At 36.7% G+C, this 25819-nt stretch overlaps 1 protein-coding gene across 1 annotated transcript in view; it reads right to left on the bottom strand.

The window, feature by feature from the left end:
* Positions 1-25819, bottom strand: part of LOC129769558 (protein still life, isoform SIF type 1) — a 371458-nt gene that overhangs the window by 300457 nt on the left and 45182 nt on the right. Inside the window, exon 12 of the mRNA XM_055771901.1 lies at positions 25770-25819. This exon is cut by the window's right edge and continues 95 nt beyond it. Coding sequence (XP_055627876.1) covers positions 25770-25819 — 50 coding nt within the window. The remainder of the gene's footprint in view (positions 1-25769) is intronic.

The following is a 25819-nucleotide window of genomic DNA, read 5'->3' on the forward strand; positions in this document are numbered from 1 at the left end:
AATCACCGACATCAGGGAGGCGACTCCACCTGTTCCTACCTATCAGACTCAACAACTCATGAGCCGGGCCAACTTCTTTTACTTCCGCTCCGAAGGAAGACGTAACCAGAGATTTTTCGCCTCAGAAAATCCCAACGACGCCAGCTGGGATTGAACCCAGGCCGATCGGATTGTGAGGCTGTTACGCTAACCATACAACCACTGGCGCCGTCAAAGTTAGTAAGTGAATATAATATTTTCTAGTAAATAAATGGGTATTTTTTCATACTTCATGATTTTTCTTTGCGATGCATATTACCGATGGTACAGAGTTTTGTTACAGATTTTTTGAAGCAAAAGTACAGATGAGGAAGATCTTTTACCTTTTTGGTACAGATAAAAATGTGGCAACACTGGCTAAAAACCTTGTACCTTCAACGTATCACTCTCGTTTTCGGAACATTTGACTTACATCCCGGAACAGAAATGAAAGCGAGGTCCCACGTTAAAAACTGAAATCAAAAGACAACTTTTTCGAACAATTACAGTCCCACATAAACCTGACAGCTTCATTTCATTGTTTTGAAATGCTTCATTTCCTTGTTTTGAAATTAAATTAGTGACAATTTATTTTCCTGTAATCAACGGGTCTTTTCTGTCAGTATACGCATCGCTTGGGAACGTTCCTCTCTATATTCATATATATTCACAGGACTTGAAAAAGACTAGATTATATTCACATCTTCACATCTACAGAGGAAAATCGATGAACATCAAAATAATAGCAAAGGACTATGGAAAATATTAAACACATTATTAAATTTTAAAAATAGTATACCGCGTTCCATTGTTTTCGAAGGGTCAGAAGAACAGTCAGACCGTATAATTGCAGACAAATTTAACAGCTATTTCATTTATAGTGTTCTACTGATCTACCAAAGTATTGAGTTGGTTAGTGAACCCGTCGAAATAATACAGCCGATTATTATCAAGTGCAGACTAGATTGTTTTTCACTTATCACATCTACTGATTTGAAAGGTATTTGTTTTGACGTAGGATTTCTTTGGGAACATATTGGGGTACAAATTGAAAATCAAAAATCAAGCACATCGTGAAAATTGTCCAATTACAAACGCTTATTGCTCAGTCATTTCATGATGGATTGATAAAATTTTTACGTCAATCGATTTCGGCACTCCATAACATTTTTTTATATTGAATAACATAATATATGTCATGAAATTAACCATCGAACAATTGAAAAACCTTAACCCCTATCCTAACGGAAATACCCACTTCTGATTGGACGAAATTGAGGACACATGCGGCGGTTCCCTAACAGAGTCATCAAAACCAAGCTTCCTGGGGGACATAAGCATTGCAAATACATGAAAGTTGGGATTGGGGTTCCTTAACAGAGACATCAAAACCAAGCTGTCTGGGGGAAATTGACATTGAAAATACATGAAAGTAGGGTGAGCTTTTGTCCCCACCGAAATGTGTTCCCTAACAGAGACATTCAAACTTCGTGAAATTTCATATTAATGACCGATAGTGTATTGTGAAAAATTTAGAACAAGTGTAATTGTAAAATTGTATATGGTAGCAGTTGTGTTAAAATGACTTGTTAAAAAGACCAACGATTTATTTCTATTTTTAGTTCCCGCTCGAGAACGGGTCGTTCGGTTTAAGCGGTGAAAAAAATTGGAAAAGTGAAGAAATCTTCGACAAAGTGATTTCCTATATGCTCTACATATAGTATTAGGTGTTGTTAGTTCAATCATCTGTCATCATCACTCGGTAAACACTGGTGGAGTGAACAAACAATACTCAGCAACCATACAAAATTGTCCTTTTCAGGGCCACTAAGTTATTATCAAAGAGTTTAACGATGTAATTCTTCAAACATATTCAAAATCAACAGACAGCCTAACGGAATCCTACGTCAACTATGCGGTCGTGACTTTATCATTAAAAAAATCGGCTGGTACTGATAATGTTCAAGATTGTTTTCGTGTCATTGGACACGATCTGCTCGACCTGGTAAATGAATCTCTGCGAACAGGATTCTATATTTGCGATATTTCTGGATTTTAAACGCGCATTTGAAACAATTTCTAGGCCCTTGTTGTTACAAACATTGCAGCGCATTGGAATTGTAAGAATGGCGTACAAATGGTTTGAGAGCTATTTGTGCGAGAGAACTCAAAAGACTCGTTTCGACGATTCTGTTTCCGATCCCATTGGTAACTCACTCGGGGTGTCACAGGGAAGTGTTTTAGGGCCCATTTAGTTCATTTTATATATAAATGATCTGCGACGAGTTTTACGATACTGTGACATTAATTTGTTCGCGGATGATACTGTCCTGTTCTTCGCAGCTAAGGATGTAAAAGAAACCGAGGAACACATAGACGAAGATTTGCGTTCTCTGGCTCAATGGCTCAAATTTAAGCAATTTAAGTTAAATGTTGGCAAAACAAAATACATGCTCTTTCCTGCAGCAAACTCCAGTAGTGAGGTTAATTTCGAAATAGACGGTGAGACAATAGAACGTGTTAAAGATATAAAATACTCAGGAGTTATCATTGATGATAATTGAACTTCTAAGTCTCACATTAACAATGTCATCAAGAAGAAGTACGGCGTTTTGTGTCATTTGAAGAAAGAGCTGACAGTAAGCAGTAAAATAAAATTGTACAATTCTTTGATTTCACCGCATCTAGATTTTTGCTTGTCGATCCTATTCCTTGCAAACAATACACAATTGACAAGATTGCAGTATTTGCAAAATAAGGTAATGCGTTTGATTTTAAGATGTAGTAGATACACTTCTTCTAGTTTGATGTTGGACGCGCTGCAGTGGCTATCTGTGAAGCGGAGAATTTATTACTTGACAATGGTATTCATCTTTAAAATTTTAAACGGTATGCTACCTCGATATTTGTGTGATCGAATTGAAAGAGCAAGTGATGTTCATAGATACAATACAAGAAACGCGAATGATGCTAGAACACCCAACTTTATGTTTAGTAGGTCACAGAAATCGTTGTTGTATAAAGATATAATTTTTTTCAATTCGATGCCCAGAGACACAAAACGTGCGGCAACAATGGCAGAGTTTAAGCAAATGTGTATTTCACACGTAAAATCTGTTTTGTAAACAGATTACAATAACATTTTTGCTTAATAATTTATTTATATTTATAATTGTTTGACATTTACAAAATTCATTTCCAAGAAAAAAATACCATGTTCGTACTGATGATGATGATGTTTTTTTTTCTTTGTTAATGTATACAGCCATACCTCGCTATACGGCCGCTATTTATACGGCATTTCGTTGAACAAGCTTGGAACCGATGCGATAGAGTTTGTATGGATTCGTATTGAAGTAATTGATTTGATATACGGCTTTTTCTTAGCGACCTAGGAACGTATCTAGGCCGTAAAGCGAGGTATGGGTGTATTGTAGAAAATAATAACGAGCGTTGCCTACGAAAGTTTGAGCCTCGCGCGTTTGGTAGGTCTTGACTATGTTGATAGTGAACACTAGCAGAACACTGATACACAATGAAATTTTATATGGGGTCTGAGGTGGAAACTGGAATGGGGATAGCTCATTCAGAATTGTCGTAAACTATCTTTTTATAAGATGGTTATATCTAGTATTTCTGAATAGTGGCAGATCTCTAGTATGTTCTAAGTTGACACTTTTAGATATTAGGTTAAACTCCCAATCAGTCAAAGATCTTCCCGGGTTGGAAATTTTCTTGACATGCCTTGGGAAAGCTTTTGACCTGAAATTGAGACTATGATTATGTCAATGTCGATACGAATAGAAACATTGTTTTTATACAGTTTTCGCCTATTTATAATGTTCGATTAGTAGAAATTCATGCCTGCAACAGAGTCAGTTCGTATTTGTTTTTGTTTTAGAATGCTGGTCTCTTAATTTTAATGCAAACATAAATACTATCTATAAGATAAATCGAACTGTTCAAACCTTTGTAGGGGTATGAGGTGGGTCATCATCATCATCATCTAAAACAGAGATATTTGAAAGGAACACATAGAGTCCTTCAAATGTGATGGTGCTATTTATCGGTTACTACTCAAATAAGCTACTGTTTTTTGTTCATACTTATACTTATACATACTTATACATACTATACACGATCACATAAAGGGCGTCCCACATCAAATTGAATCATGCAATAAAATGCTATAGAAAATTACACCTTGGGTATTTTCGTTTGAAAATTTGGGCAGAAATAGTTTAGAGTGTATTGTTTACACTGTATTTTTGTCGCTGTCAGTTTTTCGAAAATTGGAAAAAATTGCGTCACCGCGAATTGCCGAACGGTAACTAAGCCCCTAAAAAATCCTCATCTCTCTCATTTGGACATCGAAAAGCAACTCGGAATCTAGTAGTCAATGGTGAGTCGTGTGATTGATCCCTTGAACGACAATTTATTTTCAGTCAGCACTGCTTTGGCAGTCGAATTAATTTTCTTAGTTTTAGGAGGAGGGATTGATATAGAAACTTACGGTTTTGTTGCTCTAATAATTTCCTCCATTCTTTTAGCCATATCTGGTAATATTTCTACACGATATATGTTTATTCCCCTCAAAAAAAAATATAATAACATTAGACTGATATCACTAGCAAAATAACCGGTTGTGTCGTTCATTTCCTTTCCGCGATGATTCGATGATGAGACTTAAGTCAAAGCGGAGTTCCAGCAGCTTCCGGGGTTACTGTTCTTCACGGCCCAGCACAAGTTTGATATTCCGGATGAATATCATAAAAGAATTATAAAGGATTATAAAATGCACCATCTATTGGTGTCAATGCGCCCCTCATTCGAGCCAACTTTTAATCGATCGCCAGATGATTATTTGGCACGTATTCAGACCTTTTCTGGATTTTTCGCACGTGGACTTACAAATATTGTAAACATCATGCATACACACCATTTGTATTAGATTTACATAGCTAGACCATTTAATTAACGCAATGTGATGTACTCAATTATGATCATGAGTTGTCCAATTCAATAATGTTGTTTTGTCCACATGTTTTCTATGGTAACCGCTTGGCGCGCTGCAGTTTGTTTATTGTGTCCTTTGCGCATAGCAGAAATAAAGTTTCTCTGTGTTGAGTGTATTGAGGGTAACACTTTAAAAATGCCAAAGAAAAGGCAATATTCTGAAGAAATCCTAAATTATGAGTGGATCAATATGATGACAGTAAACTCAAGCAAAGATAAATGCAACATCTACTTAAGAATTTGAATGTTTTCATTCAAAAATGGTGATTTCTAAAATCGGACAAACTATAATTTTTTGGACAATCCATGATCAGAGGTGGTCAAACCATGATCATAATTTCTCTTTGAGGAAAATCGTTGAAAATCATAAAAATTTGAATAATTTCAACGCCTTATGGTAGTATTAGAAACTAGAGACTTGGGGCTTTTCAACAAACCCAAACTCGTATCGACGTGATTTTAGAAGAATAATCGATTTGCATTTACAAATTGCGTAAAAACACCCCAAATCGGACAAACCAAGATCATTTACCCTACATGATTTGGCAAGCGGAGTGCGCCGTTCGTTGCTACCGGGACTGTAAATGAGCAGATCTACCTCAAGGGGTGCCTACAGAAGCGTCTGCTCTCTCTGTTGGAGCAACACAAGGGCCCTACGATATTCTGGCGACATCTAGTTTTGTACCACTATTCAAAGAATGTACTGGAGTTGTACGAAGCCAACGGGGTCACTATCGTACCCAAGGACATGAACCGCTCAACGCATCGGAACTAAGGCCCATCGAAAAATACTGGGTTTTATGAAGCAGGCACTACGGAAGTATTCCCAATGAGGTCTGATCTGAGGAAGACACAAAGGAAAAGTGGGTTGCCGTATAGAAGAAGCTTCAGCCAGAGTTGAAAAAAATATAATAGACTTGAAAAGGAATATGTCACTGCACCCAGTTGATAACGTACAGGTTACCTAAACGGTACCCGCCAATTCAAAACTAACACAAAAAGGTACCCGGAAAGTAATTTTCTTCAAATTGACGTTTGTGGAAACTTTCATGCATCTAAACGAGATGTTATTAATGTAACAAATGTCTGTAAATATTGTTTAATGCTAAAGACATCATACCATACATCTTTGTCACAACATTGAAGTTACTTTCCGTTGGTAATTTGAGGTTCAGTTGATTAGTTTTGTATTTTCATATTCAACTCGATGACAATATGGGACAAAATCCCTATTTGGCTAGCGAACTTTAAACCAGCAAAACCAATGCATTCTAGTCATTTCTGTTAATAGCTGGTAGAAAACTTCAAAAGTATGTCTCCGTGTACACAGTACTATTTTCGAACAAAATACCTCACGAAATATGCGACCACTCAAAGTTCGCATCCCCTACAAAACGACGAACCATAATTTGGGTAATATTTTCGATAATTTCTCCCCGACCATCCACATCCAGCCACCAAAAGAGACGCTTATCACTACATAATTGTGCGATGGGAAGTACCAGCTGGTGGGGGGAAGCCTAGCCGATGCCGATGTGGTGCCGCCCGCCCGAAGGAAGTTGTTAAATTGTTCAAAACTTTTAATTGCTCCCGAAAACCAATCCATCGTTTATTGTTTTTCTCGCCCGAAAATCGACCTATTCCCCGGGATAGTTCCCCTGCTCCTGTGGAGAGAGGAGCCGAAGCCACCAAACCCGAACCCAAACCCCAAACCCCATCAGAAGTCGAATCGGCTCCAATTACATTGAGCGAGGGAAAAACAAAAGTTTCCCGTTGTTGTTGTTGTTATTGAGTGTGTTTCATTCGGCCGCCATTCGCTTGTTTTCCACCGCCACCTCCCGAAAGGCAACTCTGAGAGAGAGAGAGTTGGGGAGGGTGTGTGGCATTGTTTGGAAGCCAATTTTCAGGGAGCGATGTTTTTGTTCGACCTATAGGACGGAAATAGATGCCAGCGTGGCGACTGGCTAGATAGAACCGTCTGTAGGAAATGGGAGCAGCAATCAAATTGGCTGATGACGAGAAAATACTTTCCGATCCCCGTCGATGGTGGGTGGGGGGAGGGCTGATTTTGGACTGGCAGGAGGGACTATTTGCAATTTTCACTTTGCAGGAAGAACTTTGGCATTCACGTGATGAATGTTTCTCACGAATGAAGAAACGCTGCCGGTGGCCGCACAGATGTGACGATCGGAAAGTTTGCTGCTTTCAGGGTGGGAAGGGAGTGGGGGTGTGTTTGTGTTTAGGTTAGGGTGGAGTTCACACAGATTGCTATTATGTAAATTTTGGATCAATTAGAACTCGTTTGCAATTTGAGGTGTAAATAAGGCGATAAATAGAGTGCCATTCGGAATATGAAATTTATGTTCTGTTGCTGTTATGAACATGAACATTTAAGGAACAATGGCTTTGAATTTGGGTACACACGTCCAGCACAAATTTTAAGGCACATTAAATATGATCTCGCAACTTACATAATAGCTGAAAATGTGTAAGTAGGAGTGTTGAAGTCAAACCCAAATGGATCTGTAACAGAAGTTAAAGTACTAATGCATGTAATCTTGTATCCGAAACCTACTGACAAAAAAAGCGCATTGGAATTACATTGTCGGGGGATCCCCGGAAAATTTGTTATAAATGCATACTAATCGCATCACTCCACAACCGGTATCGCGATTCTGTGCCCCATTTTCTCCCATCGCCAAACTGCGATTAAATCCGGACACAGCATCCGTCAGCCCGAACATTATCTATCATCATTTTCAAAAGCATCGGAACGGAAACTTTGGCAGTAATTTGATTACCATAAAATGAAAATTAAATGAATTTTTGGCTGAAAACTTTCCTCGTATTGTATTAAATTAATTATCCAACTGTGTAAATATGAAGAGTAATGGTTTCTTAATTATTGCCTTCGGCACTGAACGCTACGATAGGAAGCCGACGAGCTGAGCTTTTTCGTTAGTTCGCGAACTGCGGATTTTACGGTGCACGATAATGCGAAAAGCAATCGCTCTCTATCTTTGATTGGATCAATTGGGTCAGCGTTCGCGAGGGCGTCGCTGGTTCTACGTTTGGCGTGACATCCTCCTCCCTCATCTGATTTGGGTTCAATGTCGATATCGTTGAGATTTCCGGAAGTGCCATTTGTTGATGTCTTAGATAGATAGGGTCTGGGTGTGAGTCGCCTTACAGTCGTCGTTGATTTGTCCTCAGTGTGGTGAAAGAATGATAGGATTAGAAAGAGCCGTTTTCTTCAGGGTAGAATGTAAACTTAAAATCCAAACATTCTCGAACAATATGAATATACAGTGATGCTTCTGAATCCGGACGCTTTTTTATCCGGACTCTTTTTCATTATATTCAATATTATGCCAAAACCATGACATTTTTTGCATGTTGAATTGATGTTACTGATAGGTACTATTGTGTCAATTTAGTTTAGTGTCAAACATGGTACCTATCTGTCAACAAAAAAAAATGTTAAAAATCAAAAATCAATGTGAATTTCACAAACCAATGTCCGGAATAAAAAGCACATTCAGAAAATGATTTTAAATCCGGACGGTCAAAAGTTGATGATTAAATTTCTAATTGAAAGAGTTGCATAAGGGTATGTAAGAAGCCTTAGTATGGAGTGTGAAGTATGGAGCAAAAATTTTCGATTCGGGAAACCGCAAAATTTTTCGGTATACAGGAGGGGGTCGATTATATTAGGCTGTCAAAAAAGTCCTGCGGTATTTCCGCGAGGTGTCGTTGTAAGCGCGTAGTTCTAGTTGTATTCATTGTATCGAGTCATACTATAGCTTGTTGGAAAGGTATTTTTGCGCTCTATAATATAGTCTTTGACAGTGTTTTGTTTGGTTAAGTCGTTCGTGAGTTATAGTGTCGCAAATATGGATATATTTATTTTGATAAAGAGAAAATCCGACATATTTTACATTACTACTATGACAAAGGCAAAAATGCATCTCAAGCTGCCAATAAAATTTGTGCAGTTTATGGACCCGATACAGGGGGTCTCCGTAGCCACATTGGTTGCGCGTTCGCTTAGTAAGCGATCGATCGTGAGTTCAAAACTCAGGACCCTCATTGACCATCTTTGTGTTGTTACAGAATAGCTACGTCCACGCAACATTCATCAGCGATGGAGATCGATCCACGGTCGAAATAAGATCGATTCATCCATACAACTGCTCTGCTCTGCAAGACACATCGGGCTGCTGTTCTATAAACAACTCAACAATGATCAATCAACTGTCTCCGCTGTCCGGTCTAACTGGATAATGGAAGAACAGATAGAAAACTATTACGCCTAAAATGGCTACTGTGTAAATGTACCATATGTAATGGTATAGAATGAATACTGGCGAATGGCAACTGTGTAATGTACTAATTAAAGATATGATAACCATGTGACATGTACACGATTAAAATTTGGCTCTGTTACAGCTAAAATGCTAATGAGCCTAAAATAAATAAATGGGATAAAAAAATGGACCCGATACAGTTTCCATTTCCACCGCAAAACGATGGTTTCAACGTTTTCGTTCTGGTGTAGAGGTCGTCGAAGATGCGCCACGCTCCGGAAGGCCTGTCGTCGAAAATTGCGACAAAATCGCTGAATTAGCCGAGAAAGACCGGCATAGTAGCATCGGCCAAGAGCTGGGGATAAGTCATCAAACCGTTATTAACCATTCGAAGAAGCTTGGATTCACAAAGAAGCTCGATGTATGGGTGCCACACATGTTGACGCAAAAAAACATCTTTGACCGTATCGACGCATGTGAATCGCTGCTGAATCGCAATAAAATCGACCCGTTTCTGAAGCGGATGGTGACTGGCGATGAGAAGTGGGTCACTTACGACAACGTGTAGCACAAACGGTCGTGGTTAAAGCCCGCTGAAGCGGCTCAGATGGTGGCCAAGCCCTCATTAACGGCCAGGAAGGTTCTGCTGTGTGTTTGGTGGGATTGTCAAGGAATAATCTATTATGAGCTGCTTCCCTATGGCCAAACGCTCAATTCGGACCTGTATTGCCAACAACTGGACCGCTTGAAGGTAGCACTCATGAAGAAGAGGCCATCTTTGATAAATAGAGGCCGCATTGTCTTCCATCAGGACAACGCCAGGCCACACACTTCTTTGGTGACGCGCCAGAAGCTCCGGGAGCTCGGATGGGAGGTTCTTTTGCATCCGCCGTATAGTCTGGACCTTGCACCAAGTGACTACCACCTGTTTTTGTCCATGGCGAACGAGCTAGGTAGTCAGAAGTTAGCCACAAAAGAGGCCTGTGAAAATTGGCTATCCGAGTTTTTTGCCAATAAGGAAGCGAGCTTCTATAACAGGGGTATTATGAAGTTGGCATCTCGTTGGGAACAAGTCATCGAACAAAACGGCGCATATTTGACTTAAAACAGATGATTGTAACTAATTTTATGAACAAATGAAAATTTTAAAAAAATACCGCAGGACTTTTTTGACAGCCTAATATATATATTTTTTTCCAAATTTTATCACTATGAGTATCAAATGGAAGGGCTTGATTAAAGGAATACAATTATAGATGAAAAATGTAAATCCAAGATGGCAGTCGCTACAAAATGGTGGAGTACATATTTTCTTAGAACTCCATCAATATGGGTATCAAACGAAAGGAATTGACTAGTAAAATACAGTTATTAATGAAAAATACAAATCCAAAATGGCCGCCAAAACAAAATGGTGCCGTATATTTTTTTTTTCAAAACTTCATCAAAATGTGTATCAAATGAAAGGGCTTGACTATTAGAACACAGTTATTTACGAAAAAGGCAAATCCAAAATGGGCCACGTCAGATTTCCATTACCTACCGTTAGTTGTTTCGTTACATGCCCCACGATTTTATTTTAGTCTCATCGATGTCCTTGATTGATGAAGAAAGGGGTGTGATAATTACTGACTGCTGCTTGACTAATTATTTTCTAGCTTGTAGTACATCATCTGTATTGTTATTATGTTTAATCATAATGAAACCGTTGAACTTAAAAAGTGTTTTTTTAATTATTTTATTTTTAGGTTTTTAGTTCATTATCTGTATCATTAGAATATTCCTTTACAACAAAACCATTCATCAATTTCTTCAAAATTTTGAATTTGCATTTTTCATGAATAACCGTGTTCTACTAGTTAATCTCTTTCGTTTGGTACCCATATTGATGGGGTTTTGAGAAAATATGTAATCCGCCATTTTGTAGTGACCGCCATCTTGGATTTATATTTTTCAACAATAACTGTATTTTACTAGTCAAGCTCTTTCATTTGATACCCATATTGATGAGGTTTTGAAAAAAAATATGGCGCCATCTTGTAGTGGCGACCATTTTGGATTGCCATTTTTCTTGAATAATTTGCACGACATTTTCGATACAAATTTGAAAAAAAACTGAAAGTGCATCTTACTATCTCTTTGAAATATTGATAATATTTGCATTTTTCATGAATATCTATATTCTACTAGTCAAGCCTTTATCAAATGTTATCAAAAACATTTTTCATCAAAAATTTAAGTACTAAAATAATTCTTGAAATATTGTATTTTTTTGAAGATATAGAAATTTACCACTACTTTAAATCGTATTCAAATTTGATTCTGCACCTTTTCCAGATATGTGTGATTTCTTTTGAGAATTTTAGCAGTGTTGCGCGGTACAACAAAATTATATTTCTATATTTAGAATTTTTTTAGAATTTTGAGACCCATTACAGGTTCAGTTTATATTTAAATATGTATATTTATTTCTTTGTGTGTTTAATCAATGTGTTGATATTGGAGATCTTTTTCCAGAATGTTTCGAGAATTGCGCGGTGTGAAAATCTATATCTATAAGAATGGATTTCTGTCTGTCTGTCTATCTGTTTGTTTGATTCTTATAGACTAGGAAATTGCTCAACTAATCGACATGAAAATTGGTATGCAGGGGTTTTTGGTGCCGGGGAAGGTTCTTATGATAGTTTGAGAACATTCCCCCCTCTCTAAGGGGGGGAGGGGGGTCTGCCATACAAATGAAACATACATTTCTACATTGCTCGAGAATTAAGCTTGGGGCTTGGGGGAGGGTGTCTGTCATAGAATTGAAACACAAATGTCTGTATCTCTCGAAAACTAATCAAGCAAATGTAACCAAATTTGACATGTAAAGGTTTTCGGAGGCAAGAAACGTTTCTTAAGTGGTTTGACACTCCTCCCTCTTTCTATAGGGAGAGGAGGGGGAGTGCGCTGAATAACTCGGGAACTAATAAAGCAAATGGAGCCAAATTTGGGATCGTTGTTATTCCATTTGATGTTTGCGGTAACGAAATTGATGTTCGTTCGAAAGTGGAAATGGATTTTAATGTGATAAAACGTACTCCTATATCGTCTTTCATCTACATAAATAAAAATGGATCGCCGAATGTGTTGATAAGAGCAAAATTCGAGAAAAGAATTGTCCGATTTGGAGCTGTGTTCATTCTATCATTTTTTCTGTATCAAACATTTATTCTATGTAACGGAGAAACATGTTATTTGCAAATGGATGAAAAATCTTGCACGAGAATTGTGTCTGAAAATAATCTGATATTATAATGTCGAGTTTTGGTAGAAGTGCTGATTTTTTATAGTAAAAAATAATTTCAAAGGGTAGATTAGAAGATCAATCAATGAACAATACTGCGATTGGACCCTGAACGTGTGCTTTATAAGAAAACATGGAAAACGTGACCTTGGGTGATTTTTCGATTTTCAGAAAACTAAAATTTGGAGAGTTGTGATAATAGTAAATGAAATCCGTATGAGCTAATATTCTGCAGAGGGTATTTTATCGTGCAAATCAACATTTCGTAGGGAGTCCTGTATGAAGAATCGATATGATGATTTTTTTGGCACCCAAAACCTTACGTTTTGCCTCGTATTCCGAAAAAACGACCCAGAGTGTCGACTTTTGACAAAAAAAAAAATCCGAGATGACAGTATATTTCGACGTTTCATGCAATTTCAAGACATTTGGGTTTTTTTCGAAAACCCCGATTTCCTCCCCTCCCCTTGCGTGATCTTTCGGTTTTAAAAAAAAACTCAAACTTTGACCGCTGTGCGACACCAGTAAATTAAGTCCGATTGAGCTGATATTTTGCATAGGGTAGTTTTTCGTGGGAGTCGACTTTTTTGATCAAGTTCGCTTTGAAAATTCGAGGGACACCTTTTTCCCATACATCCATTGGGACTCTAATATTCATAGTATCTTACTATGATAAAATTACCATCGAAAAGTCTTTTTTTTTTGCATTTCGAATTGTTTTTATACAAAATTGGATAATTATATAAATAGAACAAGTTTTGATATGTTTAGTCTCATGAATTTAAATTTATGATTTTATTAATCATCGATTTCATAAAAATATAAAAAAAATTGCAGACGGTGAAAATTAGGAAAACATTTTAAAATAATTCATTTACTGCAAGCTGCTGTTACTTCTCTTCAGTCTTTTGGCAAAGATACGGAAGCTTTGTTGGGAGATGCTCATGCAGTCCGGGCCTGTGATTTTTTTGGTTAGATTGTAGAAAATAATTAAGTATTATTTTTTACAAATTTTGTTACATTCGTCCGTGTTTAGGTGTTATATAACATTTGGTATTTTAAATGTTTATTATCTCACAATTTTCACCGCTCTACTATCACAATTGGGAATACTCTATGTTTCGAGTTTTGATTTCACAACTCTATGTTCACTAAATATGTAATACATTCTGTCAAATTTATACTGGGAATTTGTGTTTTTAAAGAAAATGCTTTATTTAACATCTAAATTTATAGTATCGCTGTCAAAATATATCCCTTCTGAATCAGTATACTTTTTCCAACACAAAATCTGTTTATAGCTGTATTCAAGAATTGCCTTAAAATAGTGAATATAAAAAAAAACAAGTACGAATGCAGCAGTACTGTGTCCCAAAACTAAATTTAATAATTCCAAAATTTAAATTAAAATTATGTTTTAATGGATCTAAAAATAGAATAAATCAAAAATTTCGAAATACCAAAAAATTGTTTAATTTAAAAAAATTATTTTCTATAAAAAAAATAATTTGTCGTGGTACACCATCATAGACGTAATTTGGGTATTTTATCGAATTTTCATTTCCAAGCTTATTGAGTATTGCTTGAAAAAAGAAAAACTACGTTTTTGACTATAGCTTTTATAGTGAACCATATAGGGATTCAAGAAAAAAAAACTAATTTGATACCTTATACGAGGGTCGTTCAAAAAATGAGTTTCAGTGCCTCGGAAATCGCGGGAACGACCCTCGTACTACATTTTTCATAAAAGATAAGAGAGGCACTTTTCACGATCACACGGATACAATACAGTTATAGGTTTTAGGATAGTAACAAAATATTAGAAAATGAACAAAATAGATTTTTTTTAAGTTATTTGATATTTTCGGGTCGCGCAGTTCTCGAAATTTTCTGAAAAAAAATCACAAATATCAAAAATGACATACGAACATATTTGAATAGAAATTTAACCAGTCTTCTTCTTGGATGGCACTAACGTTCCCAGTGGAACTTTGGCCTTCTCATTGTAGGTATTACTTGCGTAATTTGGATTAGTAGTACTTAGTTGAGATTTCTATGCCTGATGAAACGCCTTCAATGTTTTCTGGAATGGCAAGTTCTAGAATACGTGTGACCACAATGCAAGCCGGAAGAAATTTCATTGACGAAAAATCCCCTTTATTTTTATTTTTTACTTTATTTTCCCGCGATTTCCGAGGCACTGAAACTCATTTTTTGAACGACCCTCGTATAAGGTATCAAATTAGTTTTTTTTTCTTGAATCCCTATATGGTTCACTATAGAAGCTATAGTCAAAAACGTAGTTTTTTACTACTTTTGAATTCAGATGATCAATATATCAAATTATAGCCAACTAGCTAGACTTTTTTTTTTTTTAAATGGCACATTTGCCAATTTATTGAATTCTAGTCGCATACATCTAGTCTTGTCGCATAGAAATATTGAACGAAGACTAAAAACATGTTAACTTTGAAAAATCATAACTTAAAAACGAAAAATAACACATCTCTGGTTTTTGGATATGCTATGTAAAAAAAGCTCAGCTTTCAAGAAAAAAAAATAAAAAAATGCAGCATCCTTAGTCCCGAAACAATGTAAACTATAAAAAACTAATACAATAAATAATTACAAAATCAAAATCCAGCTTTAATTTTATTTGTCGATCATCTGAATCGGTCCAGTAGATTAAAAGTTGTGAATTTTTGTGTTGTGAAAAAGAGGAAAAATTTGATTTTTCGAACCATCGGTAAATTTCGAAAAATATATGCTCGGTAATTTTGAATATTATGGTCGGTGTTAAGTCAAAGCGAATCAAGTCGCGAAATGAAAAATTTCGAGTTATTGATTGCATTAGGTTAAACATTTTGTAAGTTACATCCCACATTCATCAGATGGAAAATCACGCAGGAATTTGGAAAATCACAGCAGAAATAACCTATCGAAGTTGTTTTGAACGCTTAATGAAAACCCTTTATAGCAACAAACTTTAAACTCGATTTCTCGAAATCATAAAAATGTCACATGGTTCGGTCTGACTCAACACCGATCATATGTTATGGAATAATCCTGTGCTTTTCAGAAAAAAATATAAAAAATATAGCGCCCTCGGTCTCAAGACAAAGAAAACAATAAAAAACAAATACATTCAATAATAACGAGAACAGAATTCGAATTCTCTGCAGATCAAGTATTTTTTCGAAAAAGGTGATTGGCTTTAATTTGATACATCGATCATCTGAATCGGTCTAGTAGTTCAAAAGTTATGAATTTTTGAAAAAAAGTTATTTTTGGAAAAAAAAGGAAGAAAAAGATGATTAAGAACAAAACTACCACTTTTCACGAAAATCTGAGAACCACTATATCGGTTTGGCATGGAATGGCTGTATATTTACACACAGAAACACATTTAAATATGAATTAGAGTAGTAGTCTCTAAATCTCTAAATCTTAAAGTAATCAATATTTCAAGACGTTTTTAGTACTTTAATTTCTGTTGAAATGTTATTAATAATGTTTCTTGATACACCATAGTAAGAAGCACTTTCAGTATTTTTTTAAATTTGTATCTCGTAGCTATCGAGAATGACGTAAAAACCATTGAAAAGTGCGTTTTTTTACCATAGATCCTACGTTGAACCTCATAGGGGTTTAAGAAAATTGTCATTTCTTATTTTATTTACTACCCTATACAATATTTTCCATAGAGCGGGTGGTTTGGTTTGGGGGCACTTTTTACTTCCATACCCGGCCAGTCCCGTTATCTTTTACTCGATCAAGCGTCTGGAAAAAGAATCGCCTTTTGAGGCGATTTAAAGTTGTAGTGGATCTGTCTGGTTCTAGAGGAGGACTTTTCATTCCGTTCAATAAAACGCTGCTCGAAGCGATGCCGGACTCGATTCGATGGATGAGCTGAACAATGACATTTGCCGAACCACCAAAGAAAGGAAAAAGTCATTCGAAAAGGCACTCCAGAAACTGTATACTGTTGAATATTCCAGTTGACCTGGAGGGGTCACGTTTCCACGGTAGCCGTATTGTTAGATATCTAGGGCTTAGAAAGTGCGGGGAGGGGTGGAGGTCAGTGGACGGAAACCTGTGTTGCGTCTAGCTGATAACGCTACTGCCGGTGCTACGTTTGGAGTTTGAGATGAAAAGAATATTTTTAAAGCGCGCTATCGCACAGCTCTCGAGTGGCTTCGAGTACGCGTTTGATTTTATTTTTATGATAGAGCGTGCTCCGGAAATAGCAACGTCGCTCAAGTGCACTTCCAGTGATTTCGAGGATACAATCGACGGAAACCCTCAGCGACGACCGAGCTGTCGCTGCGAAAATGTTGTATTGTGAGCACTTATAGGTTGGATGCTATTAGGTGTGAATCTAATGAACAAGCCACCTTTATGGTTGAAGATAAATTTGACGAGATGAAATGTTCAATATCAGAAGCAAACTGTTTTTGCATCTATTCATGAACTTCTTTTTCAAACCGTTAGCTTCGTACGGTTAAACTACCCGCGTAGTCGATGAAAAAGTCACTCTTCAAAACATTTTCTTTTATAAATTGTTTTTTTTTCACAGGTTCAGTTACATACGCCTGAGGGAGCCAAATTGTAAATTCTATTTTCTATGATCTGATCTTTTTTTTACGTAGAATTACTTTTTTCAAGAACATTTTGGGGGTTCAAATTAAAAACGGAAAATCGATCGCATCGCGAAAATTGTCCAATTTTCAGCATTTATTGCTCATTCATTTCCTGATGGATTCAAATTCTGGGTAAACAAATGTTCCCCAGATGTCTGCAAAAAAAAAATCGGTCACCCAAAATCTATATATATGAAAATTGATTTCTGTCTGTCCGTCTGATTCTTATGGACTCGGAAACTACTGAACCGATCAACATAAAAATTGGTATGTAGGGGTTTTTGGGGCCGAGGAAGGTTTTCATGATAGTTTGAGACCCCTCCCCTTCTCTAAGAGGGACTGCCATACAAATGAAACACAAATTTCTACATTACTCGAGAATTGATTAAGAAAATGCAACCAAATTAGGTATCTGGAGGGTTTAGGGTGCAATAAATGATTCTATGGTCGTTAGATACTCCTCCCCCTCTCTACTATCATATTTTCTGTATCAAACATTTATTCCATGTAACGGAGGAACATGTTATTTGCAAGTGGTTGAAAAATCTTGAACGAGAATTGTGTCTGAAAATAATCTGATATTATAATTGTGAGTTTTGGTAGAAATACTAGGAATTTTTCAGTAAAAGGTAAATTCAACGGGGTCGATTAGAAGATCAATCAATGAACAGTTCTGCGATTGGACTCATGAACTTGCGGTTAGTAAGAAAAAGTAAATGTTTGAAGGTATTGACGTAGGATTACGTCTTTCGGGAACATGTTGGGGTATAAATTGAAAATCGAAAATCGAGCACATCGTGAAAATTGTCCAATTTCAAACGCATATTGCTCAGTCATTTCATGATGGATTGATGAAATTTTTGCGTCAATCGATTTCGCCACTCCAAAACAATTTTTTATATTGAAGATAATAATATATGTCATGAAACTAACTATCGAACTATTGAAAAATTTCGACCCCTATCCTAACGGAAATAACCACATCTGATTGGTCGAAATGGTGTGTTCCCGCTCGAGAACGGGTCGTTTGGTCACCAAATCATTATCAAAGAGTTTAACGATGTAATTCTTCAAACATATCCAAAATTAACAGATAGCCTAACGGAATCCTACGTCAACTATGCGGTCGTGTCTCGGACATAACCCTCATGTGACTTTTTTTTTAACAAAAATATAGGAGGTTGTGTCCAAGACACGACCACATTGTTGACGTAGAACTACGCTGTTATTTTGTTCAAGTCCTCCACTTCGTGCTCTTCTCAACAGAAGCCCTCTCTATTTATATTTCCGGTCTCGATTAGCTGAGATACTTTTGTTACTGTCACTCGAAACCAAATCACACACAAAATTCCTGAACAATTATTTTCTTGGTGAGCCGATGATAGCTTAGTTTGATGATTCCCCATACAATTGTATAGTAGTATAGAAGACATGTGATGACGCAAAACAAGGAAGAACAAGCGATGTTCATTACTTCTTATCTCGAGCGATACTGAAAATTTGCCTCAGCGAGATCCAATATTTATTCTCTAGGCAAATATTCCCCTTCGTTCTTTTTCTTCTTCTTTTCTTTGTTCACGAAGACAATAAATTTTTCCCCTTCGTTGAGCGCCGATAAGTTTCTCGTTATTTACGGCATGGGTAGGGAAGCTCACAAATGACAAATGTATGGGAAAATGGAAAAGCTTCTAGTTTTCATCAATTTAAACCGCTTACACACCTGAGGATTGTAATATATAGTATAAAAAACGAATCTTAGGGAATTTTAGATTCGTTTGGTGTGTAACTCGTCAAAATGCGTTCGCGACAAAAATAGTTAGTTGGCACCCTTAATGAAAGACGTATTTCTACGTCAAAAAAACAATTTTGGGCGGGACGAAGTTTGCCAGGTCAGCTAGTCGATGAATAAAAAACGAGCTACCATCAGTTTTCGCCACATTACTATTCTTAGTTGTATGCGCAGCAAGAAAAAATCGGGGCTCAACGTGATAAACAAACATGAATCTTGACATAAAGTCAAACATTATCTGAACGAAAATCCCACGTTCCGATTGGTCGAAATTGTGCTCCTCAAACAGAACGAGCATCCAAAGTAGCAACGGACAGGACTTGAATATATGCGGAGACGAAAAAATTGAATACTTTAAAGAATGCATCCAAAACTTTGCAGAAACAGCCGTAGCTAACCATCAGGCATCATTCTATCCATAGGAAAAAAGTATATGAAGCCGCACAAAAAATACTGCTTTCACTCCGGGCATCCGTCAAATCTTATTTCGCTACCGTATTGAGAGGACAAAGAGGGTTTGCCCGTTGCGAAGATTAAGAGGGAAATCGCTTTGGAAGATCGATAGTGTGTTGTGGATGAAATATGTACCGCTGCAGGGCTTATTTGATATTTGTTCTCAAATCGGAGGTGAAAAAGAAAACGAAAAAGATACCCCGTATGCCACGTGGGGAGCGTTTTTGAATGATTGACTTACACGTATTTTAGCGCTTTGAAAATTTGACCATGGTGGATCGAATAACAAAAAAGCTTGGGGTGCAGAGTACGATTTAGAATTTTATGTGATTTTTGAGAGGCTGTAACTTCGTAAAAAATCAACGCATTTAGATGGGATATACATAATTTTAAAGATTCAAGTTCCTAGTTCTCAATATTCTACACACACACACATACACACTTTTAACTTAATGTGTGTAGGTGTAGTAGGCAAAACTATCGGAAAGAAAAATCGATTTTTGGATCTGGTTTTCGATTTCTTGGATTGAATTTCCTTTTTGTTTTGATAATGAATGTTCCAATAAATAATGATCACGCTGTAAATCGCAAAGCAGTTATGAAAAAACACAATGAATTCTGTATACAGTTCATTTGTTGCTTTGATCCAAATAAAACATTTTTGTTTTTGACGTAGAATACGTCTTTCAGGAACGGTGCCAAATCAGAAAACAGGTCACGCTTTTATGAAAAAAAGTAAACGTTAATAACTATGTGAACGAATTCTTATGATTTGCATACCAATCGAATCGGAAATTCTCTAAGATTTGTTTGATATGCTATACATTACAATTCGCCTATGTCTAAACGGTTTAAATTCATGAAAACTGAAAGAATTTCTTTTTCGCATACATTTGTTCTGCCGATTTGTGTGCTAACCCTAACCGTATTTCGAATGCTTATAACTCGAACATTTCCTAATAGATCGGAAAGATGTTTGCACCAATTGATAGGAAATATTTCTACGCGTCTATCACAATTGATAAAATGTTATTTTTCATGAGATGAACAATTGAATAACTGTAAAATGCCAAGCGTTATCTAAACGCCGTAACTGCCAAGTTTTGATTGGCCTGATTTACGAATTCCCCAACACAGACTTCAAAATCGATGTATCTGCGGAAATCCGCTTCGCAAATCTACGAGCAAGTCGAGGGTATTTTTGTGTTTCCCTAACACGGACTTCGAAATTAATGTGCCTGGGGGAATCCGCTTGCCATTATAGTCAAGTCGGGGGTATTTCTTGGTTTTGAGTACTTTTGTACTCGCTTGTCGTTGTGCAGACTGGATTATGTTTCCCTAAAAGGTACTTTTAAACTGAGAAGCCTGCGAAAATCCTCATTTCAGATACTGTCTGGTAGCGATATCCATATTATGCTCTATCAGTTTACCAGGCCTGGCCTACCAGTTCTAAATTGTAAAATTGTAAAGTTGTAAAAAAAAACTAAAACGTTATTTCAAAATTTTCGACGCATTCTAAAATAATATTCGAAGTGGTAAACAAGTGGGACTAAGAACTGGTAGAGCCTGTGACGACCACATTGCTACGTTGCGCATCATTATCGAGCAGATCGATGAATTCCAGGAATCCCTTCACCTGGTGTTCATTGATTATGAGAAAACTTTCGACCGCCTCAACCACGATAACCTCTGGAGCGCCCTGAGAAGCAGGGGAATTTCGGATGAACTAGTTATCCTAGTATCAGCGCAGTACGAGGCCTTTGCATGCAGAATCTTGCACAACGGAGTCTTGTCTGATCCAATCCGAGTTGCGGCTGGCGCTGTTTACTTTCACCACAACTATTTCTTATCGTTATCGACGAAATCATGGTGGGCACTATCGATCGTGAACCGAACCGTGGGCTCCTTTGGGAGCCTTTTAGGATGGAGCACCTCAACAACTTTGCTTTTGCAGATGACATTGCATAGCATCGACACGGCGCTCTGATATACAGTGTAAGCTGGACGACCTGGTCGCATGTTCTTCCGCGGCTTATCAATATGGGTTATCCAAAACTCCATCAATATAGGTATCAAATGAAAGGGTTGACTAGTGAAATACAGTTGTTTATGAAAAATGCAAATCCAAATTAGTCGCCACCACAAAATGGTGCCATATATATATATATATATATATTTTTTTTTTCAAAACTCCACCAATAAGGGTATCAAATGAAAGGGCTTCACTAGTAGAACACAGTTATTTATAAAAAAATACAAATCCAGGATGGCTGCCGCTACAAAATGGCGGACTATATATTTTCTCAAAACCTTATTGATATGAGTATCAAATGAAAGGGCTTGACTAGAAAAACACGGTTATTTATGAAAAAACTAAATCCAAGATGGCTGCCACTACAAAATAGAGGACTACATATTTTCTCAAAACCCTATAATTACGGATATCAAATGAAAAGCTTGACTAGTAGAACACGGTTATTTATGAAAAATGCAACTCCAAGATGGCCACCACTACAAAATGGCGGAATACATATTTTCTCAAATCCTCATTAATATGGGTATCAAATGCGAGGACTTGACTAGTAGAATACACTTATTCATGAAACATGTAAATCCAAGATGGCTGCCACTAACAAATGGCGAACTACAAATGATGTCAAAACCCCATTAATATGGGTGTCAAATAAAAGGCTTGACTGGTAGAACACACTTATTCATGAAACATGTAAATCCAAGATGGCTGCCACTAACAAATGGCGGACTACATATTTTCTTTATATCTCATGCACCCTTTGCGGTCGGAACTAATATCCTTTGTAGGAAACCCTCTTGTTCTCCCACACTAATAATATATTTATTGTATGCCGAGTACCGTTACCTATTATTCATAGAAACTTCGTATGCATTCGTGAAAAAGTCGTATAGACATTAATTATCGTTAAAAAAAACTAATACATCATTGAAAAAAGTATTTAGTATGATTCCTTGCTGTGGTGGCTGAGAGCAGACAAACGACGGAAAAGGGTTAATAGAAGGCTAGGGCTTGAATAGAAGATCACAGTAGATCATGAAAAATCCAAATCCAAGATGGCCGCAATCACAAAATAGCAAATTACTTTATTAAACGGTTTTATTTAGCTTGAACTGTTTGTATGTGTATGTCTGTAGGGTTGCCCCACATTAATAGAAATTTGACCAATAGGATCTGACCGAATTTATAAAACATCTTTATCTCTGGTGTCATTTTAACACTGCATATCCCATGTTCTCGAAAAATCCAATTTGGCCGCCGCCACAAAATAGCTGGTTCCATATTATCTCAAAAAAATGTTGATTGAGATATGTGTATTAAACGAACGAACTTGACTTGGAGAAAACACTATGTATTTTTTTCCAATCCACTCAATGTCGGTATCAAATGAAATGAATTGACTAATAGAATACAGTATAATGGTTTTATTGTACACCCACTAGCTAGCCTTTTTTTAAAGAAAAAACACACTTGCCAATTAATTGAATTATAGTCACATACATCCAGTCTAGTCACATATAAATATTGAACGAAAACTGAGAACTTGTTAACTTTGAAAAATCATAACATAAAAACGAAAAATAACACCTCTCTCTGGTATTCGGATATATTATGTGACAAAACCTCAGCTTTTAGGAAAAAATGTAAAAAAATATGGCGCCCTTGGTCCCGAAATGATGTAAGCTATAAAAAACAAATATAATCAATAATTACGAAATCCATTTTCATTCGGAGTGTAATATTTTTTCAAACAAGACTAGCTAGCTTTAATTTTATGTGTCGATCATCTGAATCAGTCCAGTTATGATTTTTTGTAGTGGAAAAAAATGGGAAAAAAATGATTTTTCGGACCATCCTAAAATGGAAATGGTCAACTTAACAAAAAAAAAAAAAAATAAAAATAAAAAAACGGGTCTAATGATTTGCGATAAAGAACAAAACTACCACTTTTGACGAAAATCTGAGAACCACTATATCGGTTTGGCATGGAATGGCAGATCGTAGAGAAATATTGTAATGAAACAGATAATGTACTAAAAACTAGAAAATAAAATAAATAAAAAAACTTTTTAAGTTAAACGGTTTCATTGTGATTAAACATAACATTGTACTAAAAGCGAGAAAATAATTAGGCAAATAGCAGTTAGCAGTTATCACACCTCTTCTTCATTAGTCTAGGGCACTGATAAGACTAAAATAAAATCGTGGGACATTATATTACTTATTTTATTTTTTTTATAAATAATGATTTACATACACAACTATTTGAATAAGGAGAAGAAATGTTTTCAATGTATGTAGCGTAAATCAAACTACAATTAGCTGACGTACTGCAAAAATCTTTTACCCTGAGGTGGCGTTCTGAGATATGTTCCCCCACATCTTCTACTGAATCCTTCAACCTCAAACTAAAACGAAAACCTCTTCCAAAGAAAACAAGTTGCATAATGTCATTAGGGAAATCTAGTCTATCGAACTGTGAATCATCCATTCAATTTCTATTTTTTCTTCCATTACCGAGAACGAATACGTCCCACCATCCCATCTTCATTCGCTGGAAATGCCCATGGCCATGGATACAAACGGGGCACTTAATAGCTTTCAATTTGAACACCAGTTAACACGTACCGAACAGCTCGTCGTCCTGTGTTGAAACACAAATGAACAACGACATAACGCTTGATCAACTATTAATACAGAAGGAGGAACCGAACTTGTTCTGTTGGTTTTAGAGCAATAAACTCACCGCAGGTTACGGTGCACACAGCAGCAAAAGATACAAGCTAGAGATAGAGAAATAGTGGCCAAACGTAGTATTCTTCACAGGCAATAAAATGGGGATTAGGAAAGAAACATTCGCCGGCTTCCTACAGATATAATCACATTCTAGTTTAACTAGGCGGTGAGGAAGCACAGAAACGAAAGTGTGACGAACAGTCGACTGTGTATTTGGTGGTGGAGGGAGAGGAATCATTCGAAGTAATTTTAATGAATGGTATTCAGAGGAAATTCTTCGTTTCTCCAGTGGCACCATGCTGGTTCTTTCCGCAAATAAGTTTAACTGGAAACGATGCTCCCATGTAGTTTGTCTGAAGCCCTGCTTCGATCGGCAAGGAAGACCCATCGTTCGATAATTTACTTCGAGACTCCGATAAATGGGTAAAACGAAATGTATACAAAATAAAATTTATTGCAGAACTAGCACACTAGTTGCCAAGTGAATAGAGAAAGTACGGCGTTGGGGGAAGAGGGTCAGGATTTCCCAGTTAACGATGCACACTGGCAGAGTAACAACTGGGATTTGCAATGTTTCATTTCATTGATTGGTCCGAGTGGGCGGCATTGGTCGAGTTGGAAGGAAGCAGAAGCAGTGTCATCGTGATTTTGAAACGAAGGTATAAACCTCGTTGCGAGTGGTGGGCTTACTGGCCAATGGTGATGTAATCTCTGTTTGCTCCGATCGAGAGATAAAAAGGCGTCCCAATGGTGGTTACGGAGATGTATTCTGGGTCGCATTGTATTCACTTGAAGTGTTTACACATGGACTTTGTTTTCTTTTAATCATGTCGAAAGATGTTCATTCGATTTGTTATTTAGACACTTAATATTTTAAAACCAAGTGTTTTGTTTTAGGGCAGTCATTGTAGTAGGGACCTGTATTTCAGAAATTATTCTTCATTGAGAGAAATTAAATGCGAAAAACCAGTTTGAGTTTCACCCATTATCGATAATAATTTTGCTTACAAATAGTTTATACTCCTATGACAGAAAAATGAAGTTTATATTATATAACCATATTAACATTCAAGGGTTGGTTGTAAATTATATTCACAGATATGCTCACTCAATACTCGCACAGATAGGTAACCGAAAATAAATAATAATGTGAATCATGTTTTAATTTTTCCATCGTGCGATTTTATATCGGGTTCAATTTCCCGGTCTGCGAGTTACATTTCGGATTGATGATTTAATCAGCTGCAGTTAAAAATATTATAATCATTGGAATCATCATTGATAGCCATATTTCATGGACCTGAATGTATATATTTTCGGATTTTGAGATTATAGACTAATTTTCGGATTGTTATGCATCGCCATTCATCAAAAATCGGATGCTATTGAATAATTGTAATCAGGTTACTTTTGTAACCTCGCTTAAGGTAAGTTCGGACTTCGAAGCAATTGTTCGCATTTGTCATCGGCTAGAGAGCATACATGCACTTACCTCGGACGACGTGAGATAACACAGTCGCGAATCGGAGCTGTCGATCGATG

Source organism: Toxorhynchites rutilus, chromosome 2 (genome assembly GCF_029784135.1).
Source record: "Toxorhynchites rutilus septentrionalis strain SRP chromosome 2, ASM2978413v1, whole genome shotgun sequence".
In the NCBI taxonomy this organism is placed as follows: domain Eukaryota; kingdom Metazoa; phylum Arthropoda; class Insecta; order Diptera; family Culicidae; genus Toxorhynchites; species Toxorhynchites rutilus.